The sequence below is a fragment of the Myotis lucifugus genome, unplaced genomic scaffold (assembly GCF_000147115.1).
Source record: "Myotis lucifugus unplaced genomic scaffold, Myoluc2.0 scaffold_32, whole genome shotgun sequence".
Classification (NCBI taxonomy): Eukaryota; Metazoa; Chordata; class Mammalia; order Chiroptera; family Vespertilionidae; genus Myotis; species Myotis lucifugus.
This window is the reverse complement of record NW_005871080.1, coordinates 9,435,559-9,454,826: the sequence shown is the minus strand read 5'-3', so window position 1 is coordinate 9,454,826 and position 19,268 is coordinate 9,435,559. Positions and strand designations below refer to the sequence as shown.

General features: G+C 39.1%; 1 protein-coding gene across 1 annotated transcript; it reads right to left on the bottom strand.

Annotated features, from left to right (window-relative positions):
• Positions 1-12,477: 12,477 nt before the first annotated feature.
• Positions 12,478-17,288, bottom strand: NXPH2 (neurexophilin 2). The gene is made up of 2 exons (XM_014454173.2): positions 17,241-17,288; positions 12,478-13,243 (listed from the first exon to the last, which is right to left on the bottom strand). Exons 1-2 carry the CDS (start codon positions 17,286-17,288, stop codon positions 12,500-12,502), a joined length of 792 nt encoding a protein of 263 aa, XP_014309659.1. The 3' UTR covers positions 12,478-12,499.
• Positions 17,289-19,268: the final 1,980 nt, after the last annotated feature.

Sequence of the window (19,268 nt, the reverse complement as noted above, 5' to 3'; positions counted from 1 at the left end):
CCTCTGACCCCCATATGCCTTTCAAAATTATGCTTCGTCTCTGGACTCTAAAGTTACACACAGCCCCTTCTCCAGATTGCTGAACCCTTCTTTTTTTTTTTTTTTTTTTTAAATATATTTTATTGATTTTTTACAGAGAGGAAGGGAGAGAGATAGAGAGTTAGAAACATCGATGAGAGAGAAACATCGATCAGCTGCCTCCTGCACACCCTCCACTGGGGATGTGCCCGCAACCCAGGTACATGCCCCTGACCGGAATCGAACCCGGGACCCCTCAGTCGGCAGGCCGACGCTCTATCCACTGAGCCAAACCGGTTTCGGCTGCTGAACCCTTCTTGATGCTGGAACAAGAACCCCGGCAAGAACCATTTTGAAAGATGGACTTTAATAGTTCTACAATTATGGCCCCAAATACATGGCCCCAGAAGGTAGCCTTTCTCCTTCTCGATTGAATTAAATACATGGTATTGAATGCACCAGGGATCAGGCACTTTGCTAAGTGCTAGGGAAGAACAGTGAACAAGAATAATGAAGAAGAGGCCATGGTCTGAACAGGCTGACAGTCTAGTAAAAAGGACAACACTTTTCTTATACAAGTTATATACCCATTGTTTATCATTGCATCCACATTGTACCTTGTATAAGTAAGGTTGCACCTCAAGGCAACATCTATTAAGAAGTACATGGTCTCTAGATATAGTTACTCTACCATAGACCATGTCGTTACCACTTTATAAAAAAATAGAGTAAAAAGAATATCCAATAATTGGTTGTTTTATTGACCTGTGCTTAGACTAAGATGCTAACACTCACCATGAAACCTTCTATGTGGATACTTAGAGAAGAGGTACATGAAAGTCAATTGAGAAAGTGTGCGGATGAAAGAGTTCAAATTTCTAGTTGGGTCACACCAGGATGTGTTTTAAAATGTTTTCTCCTTCACTCTACTAGTATCATTTGTGAGCTAATCGAATCTTGCCTGCTTTCCCCCATCCCTCACTGCAGAGAACAGAAAGATCATCATTCTTTTATTTGCAGCTGATAGAATTTTATTATATTGAGTTAGAAAAGACCTGAACAAACAACTCCTTTCTGATTTTTGCCAGAAAAAAAAGGTAACAGCTTATTTCTTAACTAACATTGTTATTTTGGTAAATGTCCTTTGGTAAATGTCCTTTGCTTTATTGCAAATTCACTTTATATATTTTCCTTGGCAGGCCTTTTGGAAATAGTTTGTTTAGTGGCGCCCATCAGAAAACTGCCTCGCTGATAGCTGGGCCATTGAGGTGCTTTTTGGAGAGCTTGCTTGGGGAAGGAGAGCGGCCATGTTTCTTCTTTCTCCCACTGATTTTCACATTCAAACCATTATAACCAGGATTTGTGGAATAAAATGTTGAGGATCCCAAAGTTCACTATTTTATATGCTGGAATGAATTAAAAATAACCTCTGTTAACTATTGTTAACCTGCCCTTAATAGACTTGTTTCAAAAGGATTTTCTTTCACATCATCATTTTATGTGATTGCACAAAATTCTATTGCACAGATGCACCTCGATATTCTTAACCAATGCCCCATCTGAAATTTTCAGTTGTTTTTAGTATTTTCATACTAATAACAGTGCTTCAGTGAATATTCCTGGCACTCAATCTTTGTGCTTATCTAGGACTAGCTTCTTAGTACTGCAACAGTGAATAAGCAAAACCTAAAGGCTTTTCAAGATACTGCTTTTGAGAAAGGCAGACTATGAAAAAGTTTTCTTTCCTGCATACATTTTGCCTTGGATATTAAAAAACAAAAACCCTTTAAACACTTTTTTCCCCTAATTTTTTAGGTGGAAAGTGTATCTCAATTTATGCTAATTTGGTTAATGATGAGAATGAAAACTGTTTTCACATATTAGCCATTTATCTTCCTAACCTTGGTCCCACTCTCCCTCTTGTACTAATTTCCTTCTTTCCTCCCTCCCTCTTACTTCTTCCTTTTTTTCTTCCTTCCTTCCTCCTAATGGCAGGTTCATGCTCATGGCAGACGCTGTAATTGGGCTTCCCAATGTCCATTCTCCTCTTCTCTTTTAGTGAAACAACTTCATTTTAATTCAGGGCTGTCATCTGCTAAGTTGAATTACAACGATAACAGCAACAACTGTATTTCTCAGTTTACCTTGCAGCTAGGCTTGGCCATATGTCGCAGCAGTTCTGGCTAATGAGACATATGGAACCTCTGGAAAGGACTTTGGGGAAAGCCCTCTAAAATGGAGTAGATAAACCAGATTGTTTGTTCTGGCTTTTGGGCGGTGGCCTTCCTTTGCCTCCTGCCTGACATAGACTGCATTGCTGCAGGCCTTTCCTCTGTGAGGTGAGGAGGTGAGCCACCCTGTAGTGAAATTACACCTGACAGCTTACCTCCAGATTTATTTTACATGAAAACAATAAAACTTCCATTTGCTTAAGCTATTCTAAGTTAGGTGCTTATTAGGTGCAGCTGATAAAATGTTTTTGGTCCATATTTAATTGTAAAGAAAAAAAATATATATATGAAGAATGTATATATATTTTTAATCCTTACCTGAGGATACATTTTTATTGATTTTTTAGAGAGAGGAGAGAGAGAGAGAGAGAGAGAGAGAGAGAGAGAGAGAAACATCAATGTGAGAGAGAAACATTGATCCATTATCCTGAACGGGACTGAGCCCTCAACCTAAGTATGTGCCCTGACCAGGAATCAAACCTGCAACCTTTTTGGTGTATGGGATGACACTCAAACCAACTGAACCATGAGGCCATGGCTGAAGACTATAATTTGATTATTGATCTAAAAGAGCACTTTAGACATAAAGTGTATGAACACCTTATTTTATGAGTATTGCCATCATTTCTTCTTATCTTTTTCTGTGTGGTCTATTTTCATATTAAAAAGTTTAAGTATTAAATTTATCAGTCTTTTGTGGTTTTTGTCTAGTGTCTCATTTGGAAAACCTTCTCCAGTTATTCACTTACATTTTCACTTAAAACTTGGTTTCATTTTTTTTACATTGAAAAACTAGGATGACATATCTACTGTTTTCCCCTTCCCGGCTCATGGCACAATTGCTAATTAATTCTGACGCTCATTCTTAGTGAGCAGCCAAGTAGGCTGCAAATCCTTTTTAACACCATCTTCCAGACCTCTACTACCAAGCAATAAAGTTTCATGCAGCATAAAAGTAATTTCCCATCCTTGATTTACAGTATTTTAAAAAATTTTATTCCTACAAGACATCTTACATACTTTCTTGGACAAGATGGAGCATAAATAAATATATAGGTAGACTGATCTACTGGTACCTTTAATAATATTGGTCAAGCATCATTGAGGTCAGACAACCTGCTATTAATATTTATAGACTAGATAAGAAGCTGAGAAGAGCCTTTTTTGTAATTATGCAGCTTCCAATCTAAAATGAAAGTCAGTATAATTCAAATGATGATATCCCTCAAGTGACAAAATCATGGACTTATCTAACTGAATAAACAATTATTTAGACAGACACATGTTTTCTTTTGGCCTCTTACTTCTACGATATAGGTTAGTGTTTGGGTATTCTGAATGTTGGTGGAGGAGTCTGGGTCCCTGGCATATTCTGAACCATGCCATTTTAATGGCAGGACTTATGGGGAGATGAGCATCTTTGCACAATAGCTCAGAAATAGGAAGTAGTAATTAACAAATTAGAAGCAATAAGTACAAATCTTTAGGAAGCAAAAAGTTCTTCAGCAAGATTTGAGGAACTAGAAGAAAGTGGAGCATCAGTAGCCCCTAAAAATAAGTTATTGGGAACGTGGACTTTAGGAGTTATGGAGATTTGTCTTTGACCTTAAACTTGGCCCATTCCTTTATTCTCCCTTTTGTAACCTGCCCACCTCTTACTTAACATATGACAGGCTGATAACTATTATGCTTTTCTGTTTTGCTCTCTCCTTAGAATGCAAAGGGGCACTGCAGTTATAGATGCCCATCAAATTGAAAGGAAATGCTTTTTAAAATATGCATTCTATAGTTAAAGGTTTAATGTATATTATTGGGCCCTGCAAGGAAATGCCTAGAGAACCTCTAAAAGCTTTCCTTTAGCTAGTGTCTGCCACAGTGCTGCTAACTGAAGATGAGTGGCTGGCTGCTCTGATGTTATCGATGGTGATACCACCGCATAAAGTAGGAAGAAATAAATGGGACTGGACTTCATTGGTTTAATCTCTAGAAGAATCACGGAGCTAAGAAGAGAGGTTGTGGGAGGGGATCAATAGTTGACAAATGAAAAGAGTCTCAGTCAGTTGGAAAGGGCATTTATTTTCCCATGACGTAGAGGAATAAATCATTGTGGAATCCCACAACTCAGAGTTATCTTTTGCAAAATAACAGTCTCTGTTGTGTGTGTGTGTGTGTGCGCGCGTGCAAGCGCCTTTAAAACTTTTGAATGCTATAGTACAAATTTTCTTACTAGATTGTAAACTCAGGAAAATAGAAATATAACTATATAAGTTGATCCTGGAAGAAAAGCAAATCTATCATCATCGCCATTGTCCTGATCAAGTATTTAGGTAACATGTAAATTATGTGGAACAATGCTAGGTACCATGGAATGCATAATAAAATGTGATTCCTGTTCCTGTCAAGTATTTTGCCTTCAATTAAGTAGCTTATTGCCTACTAGCAACATATGGTCTCTATGTTCTTTTCTATTGAGAGATTTATCTCAAATCATTATGTTTCTCTCACTAATTCTTTGTATGAGTCAAATTTATCTTCACTTTTGGTTGCATGTACATAAAATAAATGTATCTGAACTATATTTTGGGGTCATTTCACATCTGCCCTTCATACTCTCCATTCACCGTATTCTGGCTCGTGGCTGGTGTCTGCCACTGTGTTGCTCTGTGCTCTGTGAGGCTGAGCTCTGTGGACTCCTTTTCTTGGACCATCTTGTTGATTGACTTCTGATTGGGTTTGGCAATGGGAGGTGCCATCAGATGTGAATGAGGGCGAGAGAAGAGAGATCCGGACATTAATTTCTTTCCTCTGCTCTTCTTTGGGCAGCAGCTATATTCCCTCAATGACAGCTCCCCCTAGGCCAGGCAGCCTTTTCTCACTGCTCCAGCTCTCAGGGGTTCTCCGTGTACTATTCCTCCCTTTACTTCTTAAGCCTAAGGTGGTAATGGCTTCCAGCTGTTGCTCATTTGTGGTTGCCTCACTGTATTTGTCAGTTTTTATTGTGGCAACAAACAACTGCAAATTTTCAGTAGCTTAAGGCAACAGATGTTTGTTTTCTGCTCATACATGGGGGCTATGGGTCACCTGTGGCTCACATTCCAAGTGTCCTCTCCTCCTGATGCCAAGCTGGAACAATATGAAGTTTTCATGACAGAGGGCAGAAACTCAAGAAAGCCCAACCGGAATTCCACAATTGTATGCAGAGCCTCTGCTTAGAGAGGGCAAAGGTCAAGTCTATTCACCCCTGTGTGGCCACAGCATTAACATGGCCAAACCTGAAGTCAAACAAGTGAGGACCTGGACTTCTCCCACAGGATCTCAGACGATCCGGTGACCTATGTTTTTGCTAGGATGGTATCACATCCCTAGCAGACATCAATAAGCATTAGCTCCCTTTCCCTGTAAAGACACGTTCGCTTCTACAATATTATGACTTGAGTTGTTCTTTCAGTGAAAGTGGAGTGGAATTGTGACAATGATAGGTCTCATTTGCTACCTAGGTGCCATAGGGGTCCTGAGAGTGAGTTGACTTCCCAGAATCTACTGGGAGCAGAATCTGAGCTTAATCCTCTCCATTAAGATTTGTAATTTCTGCTTTGACTCACCAAATTCTGCAAAATTGTTTTATGCTGCTTGAAACAATTCTTGTCAGAGAGTAAATGACAAAAAGAGAGAAGGTGAAGGGTGTCCCATTACTCACACAATCCTGTGTGTCTTCCATTTGTGAGTTCCTACTGAGCCACACTCTATTTCTCATGTAATTTGCTTAGGAAATGTTCTTAGCACCTTTTAATTCAAGTCCATTTTTTTTATGCATAAGATGTAATGGTATATTTATTATATTTACCTTACTGTAATAATTTCAACTACATGAAAAAATACATATGTGAATCTATATACACATATCCATAGATAGGGATAGAGATGAGAAGAATAATATAAGAATAAATATATTTAATTTATTAGTGATGGGGCTAACATGGGCAATATTTTTAAATTTTTGACATTAGAAAGTGATTTATTAAATTTAAAAAGGAAACAACAACTAATTAATGCATGGTAATGTTTCAACTAACCAGATACACAAATGGGAGCATCCTGGAAAACTGAAGAAAACATTTTTAGTCATTTATAACACTTCAAAATATATTAATTTATCTATGTAGGATACATAAGAAAGTTGCCCTGTTTTTCCTCTGGAGAGGGAATCAAAGTGGCTATAGAAAAGCGGTAGGAGGGCGGTCTTCCTTGTTGGTACCTTTGGAATAATGATTCCATTTAAGTGTGTTACTAACAAAAATAAAGATAGAAAAGAAACATATGCTTCTTCCCTGTCTTCGCAGGTTAAGTAGAATTAGCACAATTCTGAAATTGCTGTTTTATTACCTTTTAAGAATTCTCCACTTCTATTTTACATGGGTCATTTGCAAAACGTATTTTTTTAAGTAAGTTACTCTCTGTGATACTTTTTAATGCAACTTACCATCGTGTATATGTTGCTTAAAAGGCAATAGCTTTGTCTGGGTATTGTGGGGCATTCAAAAAAGTATAATATGTGATCTCAAGCTTTGGTGAACTTTTTTTGGGGGGGGATGTTAGAACACATGGAGAAGTATAAAAATGATTACTGCAATGCTTAGCATTGACTGAAAGGAACAATTCAAATAGATGAAGGTGAGAGTGGACTAGAACATCGATAGGGAAGACTTTATGCAACATTTGTGTTAGGGAGGTCACACTGAGGTGCAGTATAATAAACCCATCTTAGTAATCCAGTGTTTGTTTATTTCTCACGTAGCAGTCCAGAGCAGGCTTTGGGTTAGCAGCACGGCTCTCTTCCATGGTCGGAAAGACACTCAGGTGGGCATTTTTGTTGCCTCCTTCACTGTGCAGCATCTCAGGTCCCTCGGGGCATCTCTCTGAGACAGCCACAGGGGAAGAGCGGAGGGAAGCATGAGGGCACTTTCATATGGGTCTGTAAATATGCATCCAGGAGGCATACAGAGCGTCTCCTCTCAGATTCCATTTACCACAGCTCAGCAACAAGACTGCATGAGACAGGGGCATGCGATCTAGTTAGCCGGCCATGTCATTGACCTTTCTATTGCAATGGGAGAAGGAGGAGGGTCCGTTCTGATGGACAGCTGACAGTCTCTATCACAAATATGGAACATCAGTGATTGGAAGAAGAGGAGAAAGAAGGGCTTTACCCAGGCAGAAAGAACAATAAGAATCACCCGGCTGTTAAATCTCATCAGGTCTCTTTTATGTGATAAACAAAACTTATTCTAGATGTTTTCTAAAATTGTTTCCAGCTTTCAAGTTTCTGTGCTTCTGGGAGCTAGCATTCAATGGGCATTGTGTTCAGCCGGAGCAATACATTTACGTTGAAAATGGTGCAAGATAGCGTTTACATTACATGGGTAGATTGGGGTCTTGAATAGTCACTACATTGCACTGGAAATTTTTTAAATATCAAGTGACAGATGCTGAACATAGCATATACTTTGCCAGGTGCTATGGAGGACACGAAGAAGTTAATGCAGTTTTTTTGGATAATAGATTTCGTACTACTTGTGGGGAGCTGAGTTGGATAAAAAAAAAAAGAGGAAATTGAAAATGAAGGATGGGATATGTTCCCAGGGTTCCAGACTTCACAGCATGGCATGGGAGATAGAGGTGAATATGAAATTACCCTCGAATGTCATCTACAGAATTTTTATGAAGAAACCAGACTCTAACATGAGCTTGTTTCCCTGTGATTTGTCTCCTACAATTGAAAATATTACATTTCCATTCTTTGGAAGTTCTGATTAATTATCTTGGGGTTAACTATAGTTTTACTGCAAGTAAAAGTGCATAACTCCATCTCTATTTTATAGACTGATTAATTTAAAATTCTTTATGTGGTAGAATCAGACCTTTAGGGAATTAAGACATTCCACACAATTTACCTATTTCTTTGAAAATACATTATCAGGTGTTATAATCACTTAAAAATTCTGTCAAATGTAGTATTCAATGTAGCTACTGGAAATTCTTAGTGAGATATACCTATAATACTCAGGATTCTTATCTTTCAATATAATGGCTCTATCCTCACTTTATTTTTCCTTAGTTTTAGATTTTAAAAATTTTGTGTTTTTAAAGAAGTTATGATTCTGAAGGTTTTAGAGAGAGAGCATCTCGAGCCATTTTCATGTTTAGTTTTGGCCTCTGGATTATGTTTTGATATAAGCTCACTGCAATTACTTTTGTTTTGTCTTGAATATCTGCCTTAACTTAGCTTTCTTGTGTAACGTACAACCTGGGACTAGGAGTCGAGGCACCTGCATTTCAGTTGGGTTTGTCACTTACTGCTGGGCGTGTCCTTGACTCTGATGGGGCCTCAGTTTCACTTGCCTGACAAAGGAGAGGGTTGAACTAAGAGACAGTGCAGGCCACACTCTCTGCAATCTTACTCTTCCACGTGTGATCACTTTTTCCATTTGTTTAACAATTTTTTAGTTTAATTTTTTGTTTCTACTTTTAATTTTTCAAAACATTTTTTTAATCCTCACCTGAGGATATTTTACTCCATTGATTTTTAGAGACAGTGGCAGGGATGAAGGAAGGGGAGAAAGAGGGAGAGAGAAACATTGATGTGAGAGAGATACATCAATTGGTTGCCTCCCGAACCTACCTTGACCAGGAGGGCCAGAGATCTAACCTGCATCCCAGGTACTTGCCCTTGACTGGGAATGGAACCCACAATCCTTTGGCTCTAACCATTTAGCATACCAGCCAGGGTTAATTTTTGTTTTTAAAAGTGTCCATTCCTTTAACTTTTTTAAAACAAAGTATTGTCAGAAGTTCATTTGAATCACATACTCTAGGGTGCTTATTTACTATGAAGATTCTTAATTCCTATAGCACTTATACTAACTCAGACTTTCTAGGGAAGTTATTGGTTTTTAATGTTTATGCAAGTCTCACGAGGATTTTGGAGTTAAAATGAAAACTCCAATTAAAATTGGAGGTAAAATGAACACTCCAATTCAGTGTCTGGGCTGGGACCTGAGAGTCTACGTTTGTAACAAGCTTACAGCTCATACTGCTGATCTGCCGACCACACTTTGCAAAGCCATAATGGCAGGTCCAACCCAGCAGAACCTCATCTTTAATGCAGACAGATTTAGTTCAATGTGAAATGTTTAAAATGTAGCAAGCGTGCCTAAATGTAGCATGCAACGTCTGGGTCATATAAAGTAAAGAAGAAAAGTGTTTTACAATAAAGATGAGGGACTTGAATGCCATATATATCAAGTGCTCTTAGGAGTGGCCCTAACAGAGAACCACACTCGTTGCTGCTGTTACTTTAGATCATGAGAATGTGTTGAAGTGCCAAGTACCACGAAGTAAGGAAGTGCTTCTTCTTTACTGACTGCAGCCGGCCTGCTGTCCACAGGATCGTTCTCTCACTTACCTTCTACAGGTTTGACAGTGTGTGTGGCTGGTGTGACCACATTGGACTCAGTCATGGAAACATGGCCTCTTTTCTCCTTCTGTGTGGTGATGAGTAGAGAGACTGTTTCTGCTGAGGGGTGAAAGGTCTTCAAACTAGTTTGCTCTCTAGTAAAGCAGGTCTGGAGAGGCCCTGAGCATATCTTGCCTGGCGTCACCCTGAGGATTAAATTTCTGCTCCTGTTGTTTTTCTAAGTTTTGAAAATTTTTTATTGAGGTATATTGATGTGTGACATTATATTCATTTCACGTGTATAATCTATTAGTTTAACTTTTATTTTTAAAGGGTCTGTTCCTTTTAATTTAAACACTTTCTGATTGGGTGTAAAATTTGTCTTACATTAATATCCTTGAATATCCGTTCCTTCCACTGCAGTGCGCAAAGGCAAAAATGGTTTTGTAGAAATGTGTGCATTTGCATGTTGAAATGGAATCTGATTTACATTGTGCCAAGCGCCATTACTGACAATTATGTAGGCTTTGAAATAAAGTTATGACTTAAAAATACATGTGGCATATGTTCTACTCCAATTTAAAAATATGCCTAGGGGAACTTTCTTTTTTTTAAAATCCTGCTGAAATCTATACTGATTTAGTGTTTTTTTTCTTTTTATGGATGTAACGTTTATGTCACTCAACTTTTGAACATCAGATAGCTTTAAATCTCATTTCATGTTATAATAATAATATGATTATAATGGCAACTCACACTTAAGGAGTTCTTACTGGATGCCAGGCTATGTGCCAAGCTTTAAAGCAATAATCCTTTTACTCTGCTTTATAATCTCCATAGTTGAGCTGCTCTGTTCAATAAGTACACATGGAGAATCTTAATGCTCAGTTGATATTACGCGTGCACACACACACACACACACACACACACACTTGCACACATGCAAACATACAGATGTATGTGCACACACAATAAATACTTGTGAGGAAAAGAAACAAGAATATTCTTTAAAAAATACCCTGAAGTCATGTGACAGATTTAGCAAATTATTTTTATTTACATAGAAATGTGTACACATACTTTCTCTGTACACAGAAAATTCTAAGTATATATATACATCTATGGTTCCCACATATTTTACAATAAATAGTATTTTAATCTTGTTTCTAGACGAAAATAAAAGATGTCTCAAAATATTTCACACCAACCACAAAATTACAAAAACACCTGATGAACTCAGAGCAAAATTTTCAAGTCTGCACTACCACACACTAAGCCTAGTACAATTTTTACAAAAAGACAAAAATGAAACACGGTGCAGAGAGCAAGGAAAGGAAAGGGATGGAGATGCAAAATAGACAGCAGAGCTGTTGACTTTTTCAACAAGGTGCTGGGAGCAGTTTTGTTGGTTGGGACTGGTTTTCCTTCAGTCCTCAATTTAATGCTTTATTTTAACTGATATTTTACAGATAAGAAGGGGGGGATGAATAAACATCTAAAAATTAACATGTAAAAAAAGGTAACCATTCTATGAGTCTTATGAGTTCTAAAAACCTTTTCACTGGTCACCCAGCCCTTCATTCTGTGCTAATTCTGTTCTACCATCCAGGCTGACAGTCCACCCCGCAGAGACGACAGCAAGTACACCGACTGTGTAGAAACATTAATTTTTAAATAATTTCAAAAGCCTGATGAGTCAGGTATCTTGGTTATTAGTACTTAATAATAATTGGTAATGTTTAAATAGACTCTTTATTTTCACATGGAATCTTCCATTCAAATAATTAACAATGCAAGGAGAACTTAACCTGGGAGGCTGGAAGTAATGAACCCATAATCCTGTAATCTCCTTCCACTTGCAAGTTTCCTCCTTCTGCAGCCTGAGAAACATGCACTTTCTCCCCATTTCAGAGTTGTTCTACACACGTACAGAAAAATCATACTACCCAATGAGTAGGAAGAGTTTATAGGTTATGGGGTGAATGCAGATTTATGACATTTTTTACAAGCTCTCACAGCATTGAATTTGGCAAAAGAATCTAAAAGCATCATGATCTTCATTATTGTTGAACTGACTTACAATACCTCCAGGTTTGCTTTCCCAATACACCAATATTACTACTCAGATGAGAATTATAAAGGCGGTGACCAACACAGGGCTGTTTATGTCACACTCACCAACTCCAGCTCCAATAATAATGTATTTAGTTGCACTGTGGGACTGTAACTTCACACGCGAGTGTTGAAACAAATTTCACCCCTTCATCTCTCATCTCAGTAACCGCACAGATGGGGGGGTGGGGAGCGGGGGGAAGACAGCAATAAAAAAAAATCCCATGTCAGAAGTGCAAGTCACCTATCAAATACAATCTTCTCAGTGATTTTACGGAATCTGCTATTTTTAAGGTAACCGTCCAAAACATAGTTCAAGGCAGGCTCATTTCAAGAGCAATGTTTATCACATGCATAATTCGATTCTCTCTCGTGACATGTTGCTACCACTGATGCTTCTTTTAGGGAAACAATATTCAGAGGCCTTCACCATCCTACGTGAAAATGATGGCTTCATAAACAGTTTGACTCTCCCGATTAAGGTACTTACGATTGAAACAAACACACTTTACGTTGAAAGATGCTTCATTTCCTTTCCTTTTTTTTTTTTTTAAATTTGTAAACCTCTTGGGGAACTAAGGTTCACTGCCATAAACGGGATCCTTTCCCCGGAAGAGCTGGCGTGGTTCTTGGTCATTCTGATGAAACATAGACCCGTCCCTCCTTTCCATCACTGCGGACGGATTCAGCCAGAGGACAGGTAAGGGGTCTCGCTGTGGTAATTGTAGTCGGGGCAGACCTTTTGCACGAGTTTGTAATCGACGCTGTAAAAGGCAATGTAAATGCAGATGACCTTGAAGGGCTTGGAGCACAGCCAGGACACGTGGCTCTGCGTCTGCTCCTGGTAGCAGATCTTGGACGGGTCGAAGTTGCACAGGGCCGTCTTCTTCGCCCGGTCTGTTTTCTCGTACTCGATGCGACAATTGAAAGCTTTGGATTCCTTGGTCTCCAGGGAGGACTGCGGGGACACTTCGAACTCCACCACCTTGGAGGGGGGCACCAGGCTCACCGACACGTTGCCCAGGCCCGTGGAGTTGTGTCGGAAGTAAACACTGAAGGTCCCGTTGCCGTGGTCAACAATCTTCCCCGTGATCAGCAGGTTGAGTTTCACGGTTTTAATGTTGGAATGGAAGTCACCCCAGCCAAACATTTTCTTAAATTTTCCCGTTTTGACGATCGGCCTCCGTTTAGTTCTTGCCAACGGCTCCTGGGCCTCCGTGATGTTGGCCAGCCAGTCCCAGAAGCTGTCCAAGCTGTCCGCGTAGGCCAGGTGCCCGGGCTTCGGGACCGCGGGCGGTTTCACAAACAGGCGCAGGGGGTTGAGGACCCTCGAGTGAACCACGCTGCCCACCAGGGTCCCCGGACCATCTTTGTCCTCCCAGTCCAGCCCGTCTGTGGCGTGCACCGCCGTCCTGCTGTCACAAAGTAACTGTGGGAAAGAAAAGAGAAGAAGTACATTTGAGGTTAGACTTGGAGCACACACGTACTAAAAAGCCAGAACACCCGGGAAATTCTGGCAATATGACTTCGATTCCTGCTCAATAGCACTTGGCACACACAGCTGGCACAGCGGTGTAACAGGACGAGCATTCAATTCAAACAAGTACATCCTCAAGTACAAACATTAAAATGGTGAATCTACGAAGAATATGCTTCATTTTAAGGGGTTGATGTGATTTTACTCTGTTTCCCCATCTTTACAATCCTGTCTTTCCAGACTGGGGGAAGAAGTATATTTTGGTCTCTTCTTTAATAAAACCATTATATTTGTGATGTCTTTTCTTTCAGGTAGAAGACCAATCTGGAATGTTGAAGGTTTCTCTCAAGGAGCTAGACACCATCTGGATAGAAGATATAGATGTCTTAAATATGTTTAGACATATTAATTAAGGATATTATTATATTCAAAGACAGGTCATATAATCTCATGGCTTTTGATAGAATTCCATCTCAAACTCTGTAACAAAAAAGGAGCATGGTTAATAATAGAGTACTGTGCAAAAGTTTTAGCTGAAAAAATATAATTTCAAATTTAGTTGCCTTTATAGAAACATAAATTAGAGATGTATAATTTGAATTAATTAATAATCTGTATATAATGCAATACATTTTATTACAGCTGAATTATACTCTGAAAGATAGAATTGCTAAAAAAGAGTTATATGTACACATGGCTTCTAGACTCCACAGTATTTTGGATCTAATCATACTGCACATACTTTTTCTTTAGGTTCTTTTGTAGTAGTGTAAGCATCCCCGGGATTTCTAAAAAGCATTAGTGAAGTTCAGTATAGATTTTGAGGTACAGAATCATAATATATGAAACTGTTGCCTGGAGTGAATATTTATAAAAGAGTTATAAAGTCTGGAAAATAGAGGTTTCCAGTGGAAACACAGATAGCCTCTTATCTCTAATGGCACCAACCAAGCTGGTGATGACTCTTGGGAAGACTGTCAGCATGATGAAGAGGATGAGACGGGACTGAGGCTGTGTTTATGCACTGTTTCCCCAAGTCTTTCAAACGTGGCAAAGCACCTCATGAAACTAGCTTCAGATTATTACAAAAATTATTGCTTTCTATCCAATTTTGAAAAAAAGAGACATAGCGTCAATTATAAATATTGTACTCAACTGTATGGTAGAGATTAATAAGATGTTATCTTTTATAAGTTCTTAAAGGTTTAGAAGTTCAAATTCTAATACAGCTTTGTGAAAAGTCTGTTCACCTATGCCTCATCCCCAAAATCACTTTAGAGTAGGAATCCAAGGGCTTAAATGTATGGGTAGGCTTTCTTATTTTTGCTTTCGGAGGAAAGGTTCATAATATATTTCGGGCTCTTTGATTAATTTCCTGAAGACTTTGCTTCCTCAAGTCTAGTATTTTTTAAGGTTCTTTTCACTTAACTTACTGAGTTTTGACAGAAGGGCAAATGGATATGATGTACTTTCTTACTATTTTGAGAACCTAAATCCATACTTCCTCCTCTTAGGGGCTTACACCTCCTGAGTTGATACTTTTCTCTCTCTGCTGGTGTTGAATGGCTAGCATATTCATTAGGAAAAGAGGGAGGGATCTGGCTCAAATATGCTGAGCATTTCTGATACTGTAACCGGCTTTCTGATTTTAAATACTCTTAATTATGATGTGCACAAACCCCATTCAAATCAAAGGGGAATAGCCTGTGGAGGAGTACTGGCCCCAGGCATGACTTGAGTTTCCCGAGAACGGATGCAGCCTGGTGCAAGAGATGTGCCAGGCCTCTCTCCAGCGAGACCCAAGGACACTCAAGCAGATAAGAAACCCCACGATGATCAAGGTCCAGTTTCTCTTCTCTGTGATGATTCCTGTTGCCCAGTCTGTTATCTATTTTTCACTATTTCCAGTATTCCATGTGCTCTGCCCTGCTTGGTCAATGGTGACAGACACACCTCCCACTTACTGAGAGCCATAACTTTTCCTTGATTCCAACTTTCTACTCTATTCCCTCATGCTCTCCTCACTTTCTATCTCTCATAGGGTAAATCTTTTTTGACATTTTCCTCTTTTAGCTTGCCTTAAAAAAAAATCTAAATTCCTACCTTTGCACACATTCTGCTGATTAAATATTTTTTCACTCCCAAGTATGACAATGTTTGCTGCCAGCAGCAAAATGCTGGGACTCCCCTCCAACCCCCTTGTTCTTAAAATGTTTTTTACATTGTACATTTTCCTGCCTGGATCATTTTTCTTGACTTAGCACATTGCCCGATTTTCTCCTTACTTTCCTATTATTGAAAACCTATAAACATGGAACCCATCATTTAAGGACAAGTTCACAATCATGAAGAGTCTTAAGTTAATGGGCCTTGGCACATTTTGGAATACAGGATACACCTCTTTCAGAGATAGGCATTGTGAGATCCTTCTCTTTTTAAAAAAATATATTTTATTGATATTTTACAGAGAGGAAGGGAGAGAGATAGTTAGAAGCATCAATGAATGAGAAACATCTATCAGCTGCCTCCTGCACACCTCCTACTGGGGATGTGCCCACAACCAAGGCACATGGCTTTGACCGGAATCGAACCTGGGACCTTTCAGTCCGCAGGCCGATGCTCTATCCACTGAGCCAAACCGGTTAGGGCTGTGAGATCCTTCACTTATCTCTAGGAATTATGTGGTGGTTCTGAGATTATTCAATGATGATAAAATAAAACATGGCCATTTACTGAGGCTTTTAAACATTTTTGAAGATTTTTTTGTGGTAATTTACTCTGTAACAACTTGACTCAAACATATGTTACTCACCATAATAAATGAGCGTAAAAAAAAATTCCAAGTTCATCAAATAGCTCAATTAGATGTGATTATTTTCTTTTAGAAGAGCTCCTGAACTCTTCAAAAAGGATTCTCCATATGAGAATTTAAAACAGAATTTGATTTCTACAAAATAAATTCTAACAGAATACTTTTCAGGTTCAAACCTGCCCCCAAAGCCCTTGATTTTAAGGTTGGCCTTTATAAAAAAATAACAAAATTTAACTATTAACACAGATCTATAACTGTTCTCTGTCCCAGTGAAAATATTCACTGACAGCTCCTATGAAACATGTGTGCATATATATTTTAATTTTTAAATATATTTTTAGAGAGACAAAGGGAAAGGCATAGAGAAAAAGAAACATTGATGAGAGAGAAACATCATCGATTGGCAGCCTCCTGCGTGCACCCCCACTGGGGATCGAGCCCGGGACCTGAGAATTAAACCGGCAACTTCTTGGTTCCTGGGACGACACTCAACCACTGCGCCACATTGGCCAGGCTATTTCAATTTTTTTCCTTGCCCTCCTAGACCATTAGATTTCTCACTTGCTTTGACAACAACATTGAACAAGTTGAGAAAAAGCTGTATATAACTTCATCTATTTAATTACTTTAAAGTACATGGACATTTCTCACAAATATGGATTTCCATATCTAGATCCAAATCTCAAGAAGCTATCAGATGAATGATGTATTATTAAAAGAGTAAATATGTTTCTAGTTGTCTTAAAAAGCTGACAATTGCAGCTCTTCTCCCAACTTTCTCTCCCTTTTGTATAACTTGTTCAGACTTTCCCCCTGGAATATCTTCTTAAAATTTGTGCATCACCACTGCCAGGGCACGCTCTCCTATGGTCGTATGACCCAAGACCACAAGGCTCATGCTTCACCTCCAAAGACCTCATCAGGGACGACTGGGGTTGGATGAGCCACAGTCTTGTGCCCCACACAGTCACACACACACTCCCAGCATGGAAGCAGCATGGGAGAAAGAGCACAGGACTTGGTGCCTGCTGACTCATCCCCCCTCGCTTAAGTGTTTGATGTGGACCTCCGTTTTTCACCTATCTGTCCTTTGCTGGTTGATGGTAAGGACTAACCAGAAGAACAGATAGAAATTACCGAGCCTAATGTCTGGCAGAGGCATTCAATGACTGATGGCTCTTGCATGGTCCAATGGACAGTCCCATGTCTCCTATTTAAGAATTGTCTTCCGAAGGCGTTATGAATTCTCAGGCCTTAGGCCACTGATTATGGTTAATCAAAAAAATGTGTTCCGTGTCATAGGCTACATTAATGACCGAGTAGAAATCCACCTGCTTGACCCTGGAGCATCCATCAAGTTTCCTCCTGTTTCCAGGCTCACCGGCATATGAGGCACATCCAGATGGCAGGCGCCGGTGAGCGCTCATGGCCAGCAAATGTGTTTGTGGATTTTTGATCTTTGATTCCAACCTATCAAGTTAGTCAGCAAAGGGAGCTGAAAGTACACCATGTACACGACGAACATCCACAGTGCCCTTATTCTTTGACAATTTCTGTGATACAACTCTTGGGGGGAGGTGGGGACTGTAGGTGTTTCTGAAGCTGTTGGCAAACCACCCTGTCCAAGGCTGTTGGCTGTTTTCTATAAAACACATGCCTGTATCACACTGGTTACTTTTGTACCTGCTGAGACTCTCTATGCTAATATCAGCATCACTGCTGTCTTTGTCCCATCATATTACAATAATAATGCAAAAAAACCCACATTTAAATGCAAGCACAAAATTCAGTTTCAACAAGGAAGAAAAAGAGGAATTGCTGTGCTTTATCTGTTTGAACATTCCCTGATTTCAACACATTTATCAAAGCTTAAGTAATTTATGTCTTGGCAGGGTGTATCAATTTCACAAAGCACACACATTACCTAGATACAATGATATCATATTAGTTTTTTTCTGCATCTTACAGAAGAGCTCAAAAAGATTAATAAAAGCTCAAACCTTCATCAATTAAATGAAGCAGGTGGAAGGAAGGGAGAATATGAATAAGACTGTATTTCATTTCAGTTCTTTTGTTTTTAGTGGGGGGGGGAGCTGACAGGTTCAAATCATTCATCATAACAAGCTGAAGTTGAATTTCACTGATAATTAAATGCATTTTCCCCAAGAGGCAGAGAAGCTGCGATGAATTTTATAGTAGCAGATGTGAGAACTGTCACAAATTATGGAAATAATTTATAAACTAAAAAGCATCTTCTTCTGTAAATACTATTGCAGAAGATCCCTTTTCAACCATATCTGCTAGGCATTTTTCAGTAAACATTTTATTTCGGAAAAATTTTAGTTTACAGAAAAGCTATATTGTACAAAGAGTTACCATAAACCCCACACCCAGTTTCCTATACTGTTAATATCTTACATTATAATACATTTGTCGCAACTGATGAGTCAATCTTGATACACTATTGCTAACTAAAGTTCCTACTCTACTTAGATTTCCTTATTTTTCCTTAACTGTCCTCTATCTGCCCCAGAATCCCCTTGAGGATCCCACATTTGTTCCTCATGAATCCTGAGGTTTGTCTTAGTTGCGATAGTTTCTCAGTCTCTCCTTGTTTTTAATGAACTTTAACGCTTTGAGGAGCACTGGTTAGGGTGGTGTAGAATGCCCTTCAGTGTGAGTTGGTCTGATGTTTTTCTCATGATTAGACTGGAGTTATGGGTTTGGGGGAGGAAGAAAACAGATGTGTCATTTTTGTCACTTCATCTCAACAACAAACTAGCACCATGACATCACTGTGGGTGTTCATCTCAGTCTTCTGATGATCCTTCTTTCTTATTTATTTATTTATTTATTTATTTATTTATTTAAATAATTCTTTATTGTTGAAAGCATTACACATGTACCTCCCTCCCACACCCCCTGGCATTGATCCTCTCCAGCCCGCCTCCACCCCCTGTCCCTGCCCCAGGACCTCACTGGCCCATTGTCTGTGTCCATGGGCCATGTATGATGATCCTTCTTTTAAAGTTTGCTTTCAGAATTCTCACAAGGCTTGTGCATTGTTGTTATCATAAGCTTAGGTTAATTTACATAAATTCAGTGACACTTAATTTAGAGTTGGTTAAAATAAGTCAGGAACCTTCAAGCATAACTCTTTACCAC